The 14,493-nt window shown below is 42.6% G+C and overlaps 1 protein-coding gene across 1 annotated transcript in view; it reads right to left on the minus strand.

Annotated features, from left to right (window-relative positions):
- Positions 1 to 14,493, minus strand: part of LOC120982986 (myb-related transcription factor, partner of profilin-like) — a 95,872-nt gene that overhangs the window by 26,157 nt on the left and 55,222 nt on the right. Inside the window, exon 2 of the mRNA XM_040413096.1 lies at positions 6,942 to 7,379. Within this exon, the coding sequence (XP_040269030.1) occupies positions 6,942 to 7,344 (403 nt within the window). The 5' untranslated portion in view covers positions 7,345 to 7,379. The remainder of the gene's footprint in view (positions 1 to 6,941; positions 7,380 to 14,493) is intronic.

The raw sequence follows: 14,493 nt of genomic DNA on the forward strand, positions 1-14,493 counted from the left end.
CCGTTCTACGGAAAGACCGAAAGGTAGCCTGGGAAGAATGGCATCTGCTGGGCGGCTCTTGGGGTCTCAGAGGGATCTGAAGGTGGGGAACACTGAGGAACTTTTGGCGTCAACAGCATGGTCCTCATTTTCTTTGGGCTTTAGCCCACTGGACATTCAGAATCCACCATCTCGAGCACGGTCACGGGGGGCCGCCGCCTCGAGCACGGTCACGGGGGGCCGCCGCCTCGAGCACAGTCACGGGGGGCCGCCATCTCGAGCACAGTCACGGGGGCCGCCATCTCGAGCACGGTCACGGGGGCCGCCATCTCGAGCACGGTCACGGGGGGCCGCCGTCTCGAGCACGGTCACGGGGGGCCGCCGTCTCGAGCACGGTCACGGGGGCCGCCATCTCGAGCGCGGTCATGGGGGCCGCCGTCTCGAGCACGGTCACGGGGGGCCGCCATCTTGAGCACGGTCACGGGGGGCCGCCATCTCGAGCACGGTCACGGGGGGCCGCCATCTCGAGCACGGTCACGGGGGCCGCCATCTCGAGCACGGTCACGGGGGCCGCCATCTCGAGCACGGTCACGGGGGGCCGCCATCTCGAGCACGGTCACGGGGGGCCGCCATCTCGAGCACGGTCACGGGGGGCCGCCATCTCGAGCACGGTCACGGGGGCCGCCATCTCGAGCACGGTCACGGGGGCCGCCATCTCAAGCACGGTCACGGGGGGCCGCCATCTCGAGCACGGTCACGGGGGCCGCCATCTCGAGCACGGTCATGGGGGGCCGCCATCTTGCCTGAGCTGTTCTTAAGACCATTTAGAAAGCATTAAGAAAATTGCTCTCCAGCAGCCCCATGGTCCATGGACCCAATGGACAGGAGGGGACCCTATTGACTTCTACGGGAGAGTTTTCTGGGCGAGGTCATTGTGCAGGGAGGTGGAGTAGATAAGCTGGGATATCCCCTATTGTGAATGGTGGATCTTCTCTTATGTATACACAGAGGTGATCTCATTACAGGCAGAATTAGTGGGAAAACTGCAGGATTTTATGTTTTTTGTTTAAATAAGAATGTTCACACAAATATTTTTTACTTTTTTCTGAGGTGTTTGATTGTTTTCTGCTGCATCCCGTTGGGGTAATTTCACACTTGCGTTGCTGGATTCCGACAATCTGTATGCAAACGGACAGCATTTGTAGACTGATCCGGATGCGGATCTGTCTCCCCGGTTGTCATCCGGAAAAACAGATCCGGTATTTACCTCTTTCTCATTTTTAAAGGTCTGCGCATGCACAGACCGCAAAACCGGATCTGTTTTTCCGGAACACTTGGGGCATTAATGCATTTAAATGTAAAATAATGCCGTATCCGGCATTCCAGCAAGTGTTCCGGAATTTCGGATGGAGAAAATACCGCAGCATGCTGCAGTATTTTCTCCGTCCAAAAACCATACAGTGACTGAACTGAAGACGTCCTGATGCATCCTGGACGGATCGCTCTCCATTCAGAATGCATGGGGATGAAACTGATCCGTTTTTTTCCGGTATTGAGCCCCTAGGACGGAACTTAATACCATAAAAGTTTAACGCAAGTGTGAAAGTACCCTTAGTTAAATAAAAAACCTGATTAACCCCTTAAGGACCTCCGCCGTCTATGTACGGCGGAAGTCCGGTCCCCAAACATGGCACCCGCTCGCATGTGCAGCGGGCGCCAATGCCGCCGGGTTTCTGCTATATTAAAACCCTCCAGCAGGCTTCAGAGCTTATTTCAGGACTATACCAAGACAGGCCACTAGGTGGCAGCATTGTATTGGTATAGTGCAGGGATGTCCAACCTGCGGCCCTCCAGCTGTTGAAAAACTACAACTCCCATCATACCCGGACAGCCTTCATCTATCAGCCTACAGCAGGGCATGGTGGGAGTTGTAGTTTTGCAACAGCTGGAGGGCCGCAGGTTGAGCCTCCTTGGTATAGTGCAAATGAAGTCTTCAATGATGGCTATTTAGCCATCAATTAACACAATGGGCAATCTAATGATTGCCAGGTATTGTCACCTAAGGTGACTTACAAATATAAAAAAATTAAAAGAAGTTCACCGCCTAAAAATACTTAACCAATAAAAAAAATAAACATCATGGGCATCACCGCGTGCGAAAATGCCCATACAATTAAAATATAACAATATTAATGGGATACGGCAAACAGAGAAAAAAATTGAAACAGCCAATTTGCCATTTTTTGTCACTTCAACTACCCAATAATTTTTTTATAAAAAGTGATCAAAAAGTCGCAAACACTTCAAATTGGAATCACTAAATAGAACTGATCGTCCTCACACAGCCCCGTACACATAACTACAAAAAAGTTATAGGGGTCAGAATATGGTTATAAACATTTTATTTCTTTTTTTCCCTCAAAGGATTAAAAAAAAAAATTCAGTATTAAAACGCAAGAAAAATGATACAAGTGTGGTATTGTTGTGACCGTACTGACCTGGAGAATGAAGATAACAGGTGAACAGAATTGCGGTTTTTCCCCAATTGTAAACCATTTGGATTTTTTTTCCCCGCTTCCTACTACATTGTATGCAACCGTAAATGGTGCCATTAGAAAGTACAACTTGTCCCACAAAAAATAAGCCCTCATTAGGCCATGTGAATGGAAAAATAAAGTTAGGACTATGGGAAGGTGCGGAGTGAAAAACGAAAATGTAAAAAAAGAACATCTCAGGGTCCTTAAGGGGTTAAAAAAGTAAAAAAAAATCAGTACAAAAACTCTAGGCATAGAACCTGCTAGAGGCTGAAAACACACATCGGTGTTTTGTGGCATTCTACACTTTGCCATTTAGTTGCATTTTACACGTGTTTTCCTTTTTTTGTTTTGCGGTAACCACTAGAGGGAGCTCCCTACATACAGATTATACAGCCACCACTAGAGGGAGCTCACTACATACAGATTATACAGCCACCACTAGAGGGAGCTCACTACATACAGATTATACAGCCACCACTAGGGGGAGCTCACTACATACAGATCATACAGCCACCACTACAGGGAGCTCACTACATACAGATTATATAGCCACCACTAGAGGGAGCTCACTACATACAGATTATACAGCCACCACTAGAGGGAGCTCACTACATACAGATTATATAGCCACCACTAGAGGGAGCTCACTACATACAGATTATACAGTCACCACTAGAGGGAGCTCACTACATACAGATTATACAGCCACCACTAGAGGGAGCTCACTACATACAGATCATACAGCCACCACTAGAGGGAGCTCACTACATACAGATTATACATCCACCACTAGAGGGAGCTCACTACATACACATTATACAGCCACCACTAGGGGGAGCTCACTACATACAGATTATACAGCCACCACTAGAGGGAGCTCACTACATACAGATTATACAGCCACCACTAGAGGGAGCTCACTACATACAGATCATACAGCCACCACTAGAGGGAGCTCACTACATACAGATTATACAGTCACCACTAGAGGGAGCTCAGTACATACAGATTATACATCAACCACTAGAGGGAGCTCACTACATACAGATTATACATCAACCACTAGAGGGAGCTCACTACATACAGATTATACAGTCACCACTAGAGGGAGCTCACTACATACAGATTATACAGTCACCACTAGAGGGAGCTCACTACATACAGATTATACACCCACCACTAGAGGGAGCTCACTACATACAGATTATACAGCCACCACTAGAGGGAGCTCACTACATACAGATCATACAGCCACCACTAGAGGGAGCTCACTACATACAGATTATACAGCCACCACTAGAGGGAGCTCACTACATACAGATTATACAGCCACCACTAGAGGGAGCTCACTACATACAGATTATACATCCACCACTAGAGGGAGCTCACTAAATACAGATTATACAGCCACCACTAGAGGGAGCTCACTACATACACATTATACAGCCACCACTAGAGGGTGCTCACTACATACAGATTATACATCCACCACTAGAGGGAGCTCACTACATACAGATTATACAGTCACCACTAGAGGGAGCTCACTACATACAGATCATACAGCCACCACTAGAGGGAGCTCACTACATACAGATTATACAGCCACCACTAGAGGGAGCTCACTACATACAGATTATACAGCAATCACTAGGGGGAGCTCACTACATACAGATTATACAGCCACCACTAGAGGGAGCTCACTACATACAGATCATACAGCCACCACTAGAGGGAGCTCACTACATACAGATTATACAGCCACCACTAGGGGGAGCTCACTACATACAGATTATACAGCCACCACTAGAGGGAGCTCACTACATACAGAGTATACAGCCACCACTAGAGGGAGCTCACTACATACAGATTATACAGTCACCACTAGAGGGAGCTCACTACATACAGATCATACAGCCACCACTAGAGGGAGCTCACTACATACAGATTATACAGCCACCACTAGAGGGAGCTCACTACATACAGATTATACAGCAATCACTAGGGGGAGCTCACTACATACAGATTATACAGCCACCACTAGAGGGGGCTCACTACATACAGATTATACATCCACCACTAGAGGGAGCTCACTACATACAGATTATACAGCCACCACTAGAGGGAGCTCACTACATACAGATTATACATCCACCACTAGAGGGAGCTCACTACATACAGATTATACAGTCACCACTAGGGGGAGCTCACTACATACACATTATACAGCCACCACTAGAGGGAGCTCACTACATACAGATTATACAGTCACCACTAGAGGGAGCTCACTACATACAGATTATACAGTCACCACTAGAGGGAGCTCACTACATACAGATTATACAGCCACCACTAGAGGGAGCTCACTACATACAGATTATACAGTCACCACTAGAGGGAGCTCAGTACATACAGATTATACAGCCACCACTAGAGGGAGCTCACTACATACAGATTATACATCCACCACTAGAGGGAGCTCACTACATACAGATTATACATCCACCACTAGAGGGAGCTCAGTACATACAGATTATACAGCCACCACTAGAGGGAGCTCACTACATACAGATTATACAGCCACCACTAGAGGGAGCTCACTACATACAGATTATACAGCCTCCACTAGAGGGAGCTCACTACATACAGATTATACAGCCTCCACTAGAGGGAGCTCACTACATACAGATTATACAGCCACCACTAGAGGGAGCTCACTACATGCAGATTATACAGCCACCACTAGAGGGAGCTCAGTACATACAGATTATACAGCCACCACTAGAGGGAGCTCACTACATACAGATTATACAGTCACCACTAGAGGGAGCTCACTACATACAGATCATACAGCCACCACTAGAGGGAGCTCACTACATACAGATTATACAGCCTCCACTAGAGGGAGCTCACTACATACAGATTATACAGCCTCCACTAGAGGGAGCTCACTACATACAGATTATACAGTCACCACTAGAGGGAGCTCACTACATACAGATCATACAGCCACCACTAGAGGGAGCTCACTACATACAGATTATACAGCCTCCACTAGAGGGAGCTCACTACATACAGATTATACAGCCACCACTAGAGGGAGCTCAGTACATACAGATTATACAGTCACCACTAGAGGGAGCTCACTACATACAGATTATACAGCCTCCACTAGAGGGAGCTCACTACATACAGATTATACAGCCTCCACTAGAGGGAGCTCACTACATACAGATTATACAGTCACCACTAGAGGGAGCTCACTACATACAGATTATACAGCCACCACTAGAGGGAGCTCAGTACATACAGATTATACAGCCTCCACTAGAGAGAGCTCACTACATACAGATTATACAGCCACCTCTAGAGGGAGCTCACTACATACAGATTATACAGCCACAACTAGGGGGAGCTCACTACATGCAGATTATACAGCCACCACTAGAGGGAGCTCACTACATACAGATTATACAGCCACCACTAGAGGGAGCTCACTACATACAGATTATACAGCCACGACTAGGGGGAGCTCACTACATGCAGATTATACAGCCACCACTAGAGGGAGCTCACTACATACAGATTATACAGCCACCTCTAGAGGGAGCTCACTACATACAGATTATACAGTCACCACTAGAGGGAGCTCACTACATACAGATTATACAGCCACCACTAGAGGGAGCTCACTACATACAGATTATACAGCCACGACTAGGGGGAGCTCACTACATGCAGATTATACAGCCACCACTAGAGGGAGCTCACTACATACAGATTATACAGCCACCTCTAGAGGGAGCTCACTACATACAGATTATACAGTCACCACTAGAGGGAGCTCACTACATACAGATTATACAGCCACCACTCGAGGGAGCTCACTACATACAGATTATACAGCCGCCACTAGGGAGAGCTCACTACATACAGATTATACAGCCACCACTAGAGGGAGCTCACTACATACAAATTATACAGCCACCACTAGAGGGAGCTCACTACATGCAGATTATACAGCCACCACTAGAGGAAATGTCACACAGTCGAGGGAGGAGAAGAGTATGGGTCACTTATTACAAAAGAATTCGGCATCCGGGTCACTGACTAGATGCATCTGTTGAAGGCCATCATAATAACTGAACAAAGTGAACCTGAGAATAAGACTGAAGCCTAACTGTAAGGTGCATGGACATGCCTGAGTGACCATTAGATCTTTAGACCCCCCTCTACTTTTATCTGGAGTCTCCAGAACTTGGTGGAGATCAGTACCAAGAAGCCGCTGAGGAGAAGATAAGGATTATAATAAAGAGTAAACTATGATAACGTCACTGACCTGAGACTCTATAACTACAGCAGCTGGAAGACCGGTCACCTGAAATCCTCGGAGTGGAGAACTAGGAGTATCTGCAATCTAATGCTCACCCATAGCTCCCAGCTGTGTCCCATGGACATAGGACTCCCTCCCAGGCACTACCCCAGGCCCCAGGATGGCAAAGATGGTTTCCTCCTCTGCCGTGAGAACATCCTCTGCTGTCCCATTCTGCGTGGAATGAGGGATGCGAGCCAGCTTCTCCTTGGTCCGCCTCTTAAAGTCATTCCAGCGCTTCTGCACTTCCTGGGCCGTTCGCTTCCAGTTGGTGATGGCATTGATCTTTGCAGCGATGCCCTCCCACACGCGGCGTCTCTCTGCCACACTGAGGCGCCGGCTCTGCGCACCATACAGCATAGAATAATGGGCTCGCACTTCTCTGATAAGAATCTGGTTCTCTTCATAAGAAAATCTGGGCTTACGGAGGCGCGTCACTTCCTCCGTGTCGCCAGACATGGCGAGGGCATTCACTATGGCCTCCAGTGTTCTGGCTACAGGAGAGTAGAGAAAAGAGATGAAAGTGGTTATGCTGGGAAAGCCGATAGTCGACTGCACAGTGAGCATAGCATGCACTGCTCAAAACACAAGGAAGCGGGTGCAGCAAGCGGGGTCGTGTCACAGCAGCAGCATCAACTCTGTATGATTTCTATCCTTCCTGTAGTCTCATAATTCTATACACTGTATTCTGGAGCATTTATATACTTCCTGTAGTCTCCTAATTCTATATACACTGTATGTATTCTGGAGCAATTCTATCCTTCCTGTAGTCTCCTAATTCTATATACACTGTATTCTGGAGCAATTCTATCCTTCCTGTAGTCTCCGCTGGTAATTCTATATACACTGTATTCTGGAGCATTTCTATCCTTCCCGTAGTCTCTGCTGGTAATTCTATATACACTGTATTCTGGAGCAATTCTATCCTTCCTGTAGTCTCATAATTCTATACACTGTATGTATTCTGGAGCATTTCTATCCTTCCTGTAGTCTCTGCTGGTAATTATATATACACTGTATGTATTCTGGAGCAATTCTATCCTTCCTGTAGTCTCATAATTCTATACACTGTATTCTGGAGCATTTATATCCTTCCTGTAGTCTCCTAATTCTATATACACTGTATTCTGGAGCATTTCTATCCTTCCTGTAGTCTCCGCTGGTAATTCTATATACACTGTATTCTGGAGCATTTCTATCCTTCCTGTAGTCTCCGCTGGTAATTCTATATACACTGTGTGTATTCTGGAGCAATTCTATCCTTCCCGTAGTCTCATAATTCTATATACACTGTATGTATTCTGGAGCAATTCTATCCTTCCTGTAGTCTCTGTTGGTAATTCTATATACACTGTATTCTGGAGCATTTCTATCCTTCCCGTAGTCTCATAATTCTATATACACTGTATTCTGGAGCAATTCTATCCTTCCTGTAGTCTCCGCTGGTAATTCTATATACACTGTATTCTGGAGCATTTCTATCCTTCCTGTAGTCTCCGCTGGTAATTCTATATACACTGTATGTATTCTGGAGCATTTCTATCCTTCCTGTAGTCTCATAATTCTATATAAACTGTATGTATTCTGGAGCAATTCTATCCTTCCTGTAGTCTCCTAATTCTATATACACTGTATGTATTCTGGAGCATTTCTAGCCATCCTGTAGTCTCATAATTCTATACACTGTATTCTGGAGCATTTCTATCCTTCCTGTAGTCTCTGCTGGTAATTCTATATACACTGTATTCTGGAGCATTTCTATCCTTCCTGTAGTCTCTGCTGGTAATTCTATATACACTGTATGTATTCTGGAGCATTTCTATCCTTCCTGTAGTCTCATAATTCTATATACACTGTATGTATTCTGGAGCAATTCTATCCTTCCTGTAGTCTCATAATTCTATATACACTGTATGTATTCTGGAGCATTTCTATCCTTCCTGTAGTCTCATAATTCTATACACTGTATTCTGGAGCAATTCTATCCTTCCTGTAGTCTCTGCTGGTAATTCTATATACACTGTATGTATTCTGGAGCATTTCTAGCCATCCTGTAGTCTCATAATTCTATATACACTGTATGTATTCTGGAGCATTTCTATCCTTCCTGTAGTCTCATAATTCTATATACACTGTATGTATTCTGGAGCATTTCTATCCTTCCTGTAGTCTCCGCTGGTAATTCTATATACACTATGTATTCTGGAGCATTTCTATCCTTCCTGTAGTCTCTGCTGGTAATTCTATATACACTGTATGTATTCTGGAGCATTTCTATCCTTCCTGTAGTCTCATAATTCTATATACACTGTATGTATTCTGGAGCATTTCTATCCTTCCTGTAGTCTCATAATTCTATATACACTATGTATTCTGGAGCATTTCTATCCTTCCTGTAGTCTCCGCTGGTAATTCTATATACACTATGTATTCTGGAGCATTTCTATCCTTCCTGTAGTCTCTGCTGGTAATTCTATATACACTGTATGTATTCTGGAGCATTTCTATCCTTCCTGTAGTCTCATAATTCTTTATACACTGTATGTATTCTGGAGCATTTCTATCCTTCCTGTAGTCTCATAATTCTATATACACTGTATTCTGGAGCAATTATATCCTTCCTGTAGTCTCCGCTGGTAATTCTATATACACTATGTATTCTGGAGCATTTCTATCCTTCCTGTAGTCTCTGCTGGTAATTCTATATACACTGTATGTATTCTGGAGCATTTCTATCCTTCCTGTAGTCTCCGCTGGTAATTCTATATACACTGTATTCTGGAGCATTTCTATCCTTCCTGTAGTCTCATAATTCTATATACACTGTATGTATTCTGGAGCAATTCTATCCTTCCTGTAGTCTCCGCTGGTAATTCTATATACACTGTATTCTGGAGCAATTCTATCCTTCCCGTAGTCTCATAATTCTATATACACTGTATTCTGGAGCATTTCTATCCTTCCTCTAGTCTCATAATTCTATACACTGTATTCTGGAGCATTTCTATCCTTCCTGTAGTCTCATAATTCTATATACACTGTATGTATTCTGGAGCATTTCTATCCTTCCTGTAGTCTCATAATTCTATATACACTGTATGTATTCTGGAGCATTTCTATCCTTCCTGTAGTCTCCGCTGGTAATTCTATATACACTGTATTCTGGAGCAATTCTATCCTTCCTGTAGTCTCATAATTCTATATACACTGTATTCTGGAGCATTTCTATCCTTCCTGTAGTCTCTGCTGGTAATTCTATATACACTGTATGTATTCTGGAGCATTTCTAGCCATCCTGTAGTCTCATAATTCTATATACACTGTATGTATTCTGGAGCATTTCTATCCTTCCTGTAGTCTCATAATTCTATATACACTGTATTCTGGAGCAATTATATCCTTCCTGTAGTCTCCGCTGGTAATTCTATATACACTATGTATTCTGGAGCATTTCTATCCTTCCTGTAGTCTCTGCTGGTAATTCTATATACACTGTATGTATTCAGGAGCATTTCTATCCTTCCTGTAGTCTCCGCTGATAATTCTATATACACTGTATGTATTCTGGAGCATTTCTATCCTTCCTGTAGTCTCCGCTGGTAATTCTATATACACTGTATGTATTCTGGAGCATTTCTATCCTTCCTGTAGTCTCATAATTCTATACACTGTATTCTGGAGCAATTCTATCCTTCCTGTAGTCTCATAATTCTATATACACTATGTATTCTGGAGCATTTCTATCCTTCCTGTAGTCTCCGCTGATAATTCTATATACACTGTATGTATTCTGGAGCATTTCTATCCTTCCTGTAGTCTCCGCTGGTAATTCTATATACACTGTATTCTGGAGCATTTCTATCCTTCCTGTAGTCTCATAATTCTATACACTGTATTCTGGAGCAATTCTATCCTTCCTGTAGTCTCCGCTGGTAATTCTATATACACTGTATGTATTCTGGAGCATTTCTATTCTTCCTGTAGTCTCATAATTCTATATACACTATGTATTCTGGAGCATTTCTATCCTTCCTGTAGTCTCCGCTGATAATTATATATACACTGTATGTATTCTGGAGCATTTCTATCCTTCCTGTAGTCTCCGCTGGTAATTCTATATACACTGTATTCTGGAGCATTTCTATCCTTCCTGTAGTCTCATAATTCTATACACTGTATTCTGGAGCAATTCTATCCTTCCTGTAGTCTCCGCTGGTAATTCTATATACACTGTATTCTGGAGCATTTCTATCCTTCCTGTAGTCTCATAATTCTATATACACTGTATGTATTCTGGAGCAATTCTATCCTTCCTGTAGTTTCCGCTGGTAATTCTATATACACTGTATTCTGGAGCAATTCTATCCTTCCTGTAGTCTCATAATTCTATATACACTGTATTCTGGAGCATTTCTATCCTTCCTGTAGTCTCATAATTCTATATACACCGTATGTATTCTGGAGCATTTCTAGCCATCCTGTAGTCTCCCCTGGTAATTCTATATACACTGTATTCTGGAGCAATTCTATCCTTCCTGTAGTCTCTGCTGGTAATTCTATATACACTGTATGTATTCTGGAGCAATTCTATCCTTCCTGTAGTCTCCGCTGGTAATTCTATATACACTGTATTCTGGAGCAATTCTATCCTTCCTGTAGTCTCTGCTGGTAATTCTATATACACTGTATGTATTCTGGAGAAATTCTATCCTTCCTGCAGTCTCCGCTGGTAAATCTATATACACTGTATGTATTCTGGAGCATTTCTATCCATCTTGTAGTCTCCGCTGATAATTCTATATACACTGTATGTATTCTGGAGCAATTCTATGCTTCCTTTACTAACCGCTGATAATTCTATATACACCGTATGTATTCTGGAGCATTTCTATCCTCCCTGTAGTCTCCGCTGGTAATTCTATATACACTGTATTCTGGAGCAATTCTATCCTTCCTGTATTCTCTGCTGGTAATTCTATATACACTGTATGTATTCTGGAGCAATTCTATCCTTCCTGTAGTCTCCGCTGGTAATTCTATATACACTGTATTCTGGAGCATTTCTATCCTTCCTGTAGTCTCCGCTGGTAATTCTATATACACTGTATTCTGGAGCATTTCTATCCTTCCCGTAGTCTCATAATTCTATATACACTGTATTCTGGAGCAATTCTATCCTTCCTGTAGTCTCCGCTGGTAATTCTATATACACTGTATTCTGGAGCATTTCTATCCTTCCTGTAGTCTCTGCTGGTAATTCTATATACACTGTATGTATTCTGGAGCATTTCTATCCTTCCTGTAGTCTCCGCTGGTAATTCTATATACACTGTATTCTGGAGCATTTCTATCCTTCCTGTAGTCTCTGCTGGTAATTCTATATACACTGTATTCTGGAGCAATTCTATCCTTCCTGTAGTCTCATAATTCTATACACTGTATGTATTCTGGAGCATTTCTATCCTTCCTGTAGTCTCTGCTGGTAATTATATATACACTGTATGTATTCTGGAGCAATTCTATCCTTCCTGTAGTCTCATAATTCTATACACTGTATTCTGGAGCATTTATATCCTTCCTGTAGTCTCCTAATTCTATATACACTGTATGTATTCTGGAGCAATTCTATCCTTCCTGTAGTCTCATAATTCTATATACACTGTATGTATTCTGGAGCAATTCTATCCTTCCTGTAGTCTCTGTTGGTAATTCTATATACACTGTATTCTGGAGCATTTCTATCCTTCCCGTAGTCTCATAATTCTATATACACTGTATTCTGGAGCAATTCTATCCTTCCTGTAGTCTCCGCTGGTAATTCTATATACACTGTATTCTGGAGCAATTCTATCCTTCCTGTAGTCTCTGCTGGTAATTCTATATACACTGTATTCTGGAGCATTTCTATCCTTCCTGTAGTCTCCGCTGGTAATTCTATATACACTGTATGTATTCTGGAGCATTTCTATCCTTCCTGTAGTCTCATAATTCTATATACACTGTATGTATTCTGGAGCAATTCTATCCTTCCTGTAGTCTCCTAATTCTATATACACTGTATGTATTCTGGAGCATTTCTAGCCATCCTGTAGTCTCATAATTCTATACACTGTATTCTGGAGCATTTCTATCCTTCCTGTAGTCTCTGCTGGTAATTCTATATACACTGTATTCTGGAGCATTTCTATCCTTCCTGTAGTCTCTGCTGGTAATTCTATATACACTGTATGTATTCTGGAGCATTTCTATCCTTCCTGTAGTCTCATAATTCTATATACACTGTATGTATTCTGGAGCAATTCTATCCTTCCTGTAGTCTCATAATTCTATATACACTGTATGTATTCTGGAGCATTTCTATCCTTCCTGTAGTCTCATAATTCTATACACTGTATTCTGGAGCAATTATATCCTTCCTGTAGTCTCTGCTGGTAATTCTATATACACTGTATGTATTCTGGAGCATTTCTAGCCATCCTGTAGTCTCATAATTCTATATACACTGTATGTATTCTGGAGCATTTCTATCCTTCCTGTAGTCTCATAATTCTATATACACTGTATGTATTCTGGAGCATTTCTATCCTTCCTGTAGTCTCCGCTGGTAATTCTATATACACTATGTATTCTGGAGCATTTCTATCCTTCCTGTAGTCTCTGCTGGTAATTCTATATACACTGTATGTATTCTGGAGCATTTCTATCCTTCCTGTAGTCTCATAATTCTATATACACTGTATGTATTCTGGAGCATTTATATCCTTCCTGTAGTCTCATAATTCTATATACACTATGTATTCTGGAGCATTTCTATCCTTCCTGTAGTCTCCGCTGGTAATTCTATATACACTATGTATTCTGGAGCATTTCTATCCTTCCTGTAGTCTCTGCTGGTAATTCTATATACACTGTATGTATTCTGGAGCATTTCTATCCTTCCTGTAGTCTCATAATTCTATATACACTGTATGTATTCTGGAGCATTTCTATCCTTCCTGTAGTCTCATAATTCTATATACACTGTATTCTGGAGCAATTATATCCTTCCTGTAGTCTCCGCTGGTAATTCTATATACACTATGTATTCTGGAGCATTTCTATCCTTCCTGTAGTCTCTGCTGGTAATTCTATATACACTGTATGTATTCTGGAGCATTTCTATCCTTCCTGTAGTCTCCGCTGGTAATTCTATATACACTGTATTCTGGAGCATTTCTATCCTTCCTGTAGTCTCATAATTCTATATACACTGTATGTATTCTGGAGCAATTCTATCCTTCCTGTAGTCTCCGCTGGTAATTCTATATACACTGTATTCTGGAGCAATTCTATCCTTCCCGTAGTCTCATAATTCTATATACACTGTATTCTGGAGCATTTCTATCCTTCCTCTAGTCTCATAATTCTATACACTGTATTCTGGAGCATTTCTATCCTTCCTGTAGTCTCATAATTCTATATACACTGTATGTATTCTGGAGCATTTCTATCCTTCCTGTAGTCTCATAATTCTATATACACTGTATGTATTCTGGAGCATTTCTATCCTTCCTGTAGTCTCCGCTGGTAATTCTATATACACTGTATTCTGGAGCAATTCTATCCTTC

This window comes from Bufo bufo (assembly GCF_905171765.1).
Source record: "Bufo bufo chromosome 8 unlocalized genomic scaffold, aBufBuf1.1 SUPER_8_unloc_2, whole genome shotgun sequence".
NCBI classification, from domain to species: Eukaryota; Metazoa; Chordata; class Amphibia; order Anura; family Bufonidae; genus Bufo; species Bufo bufo.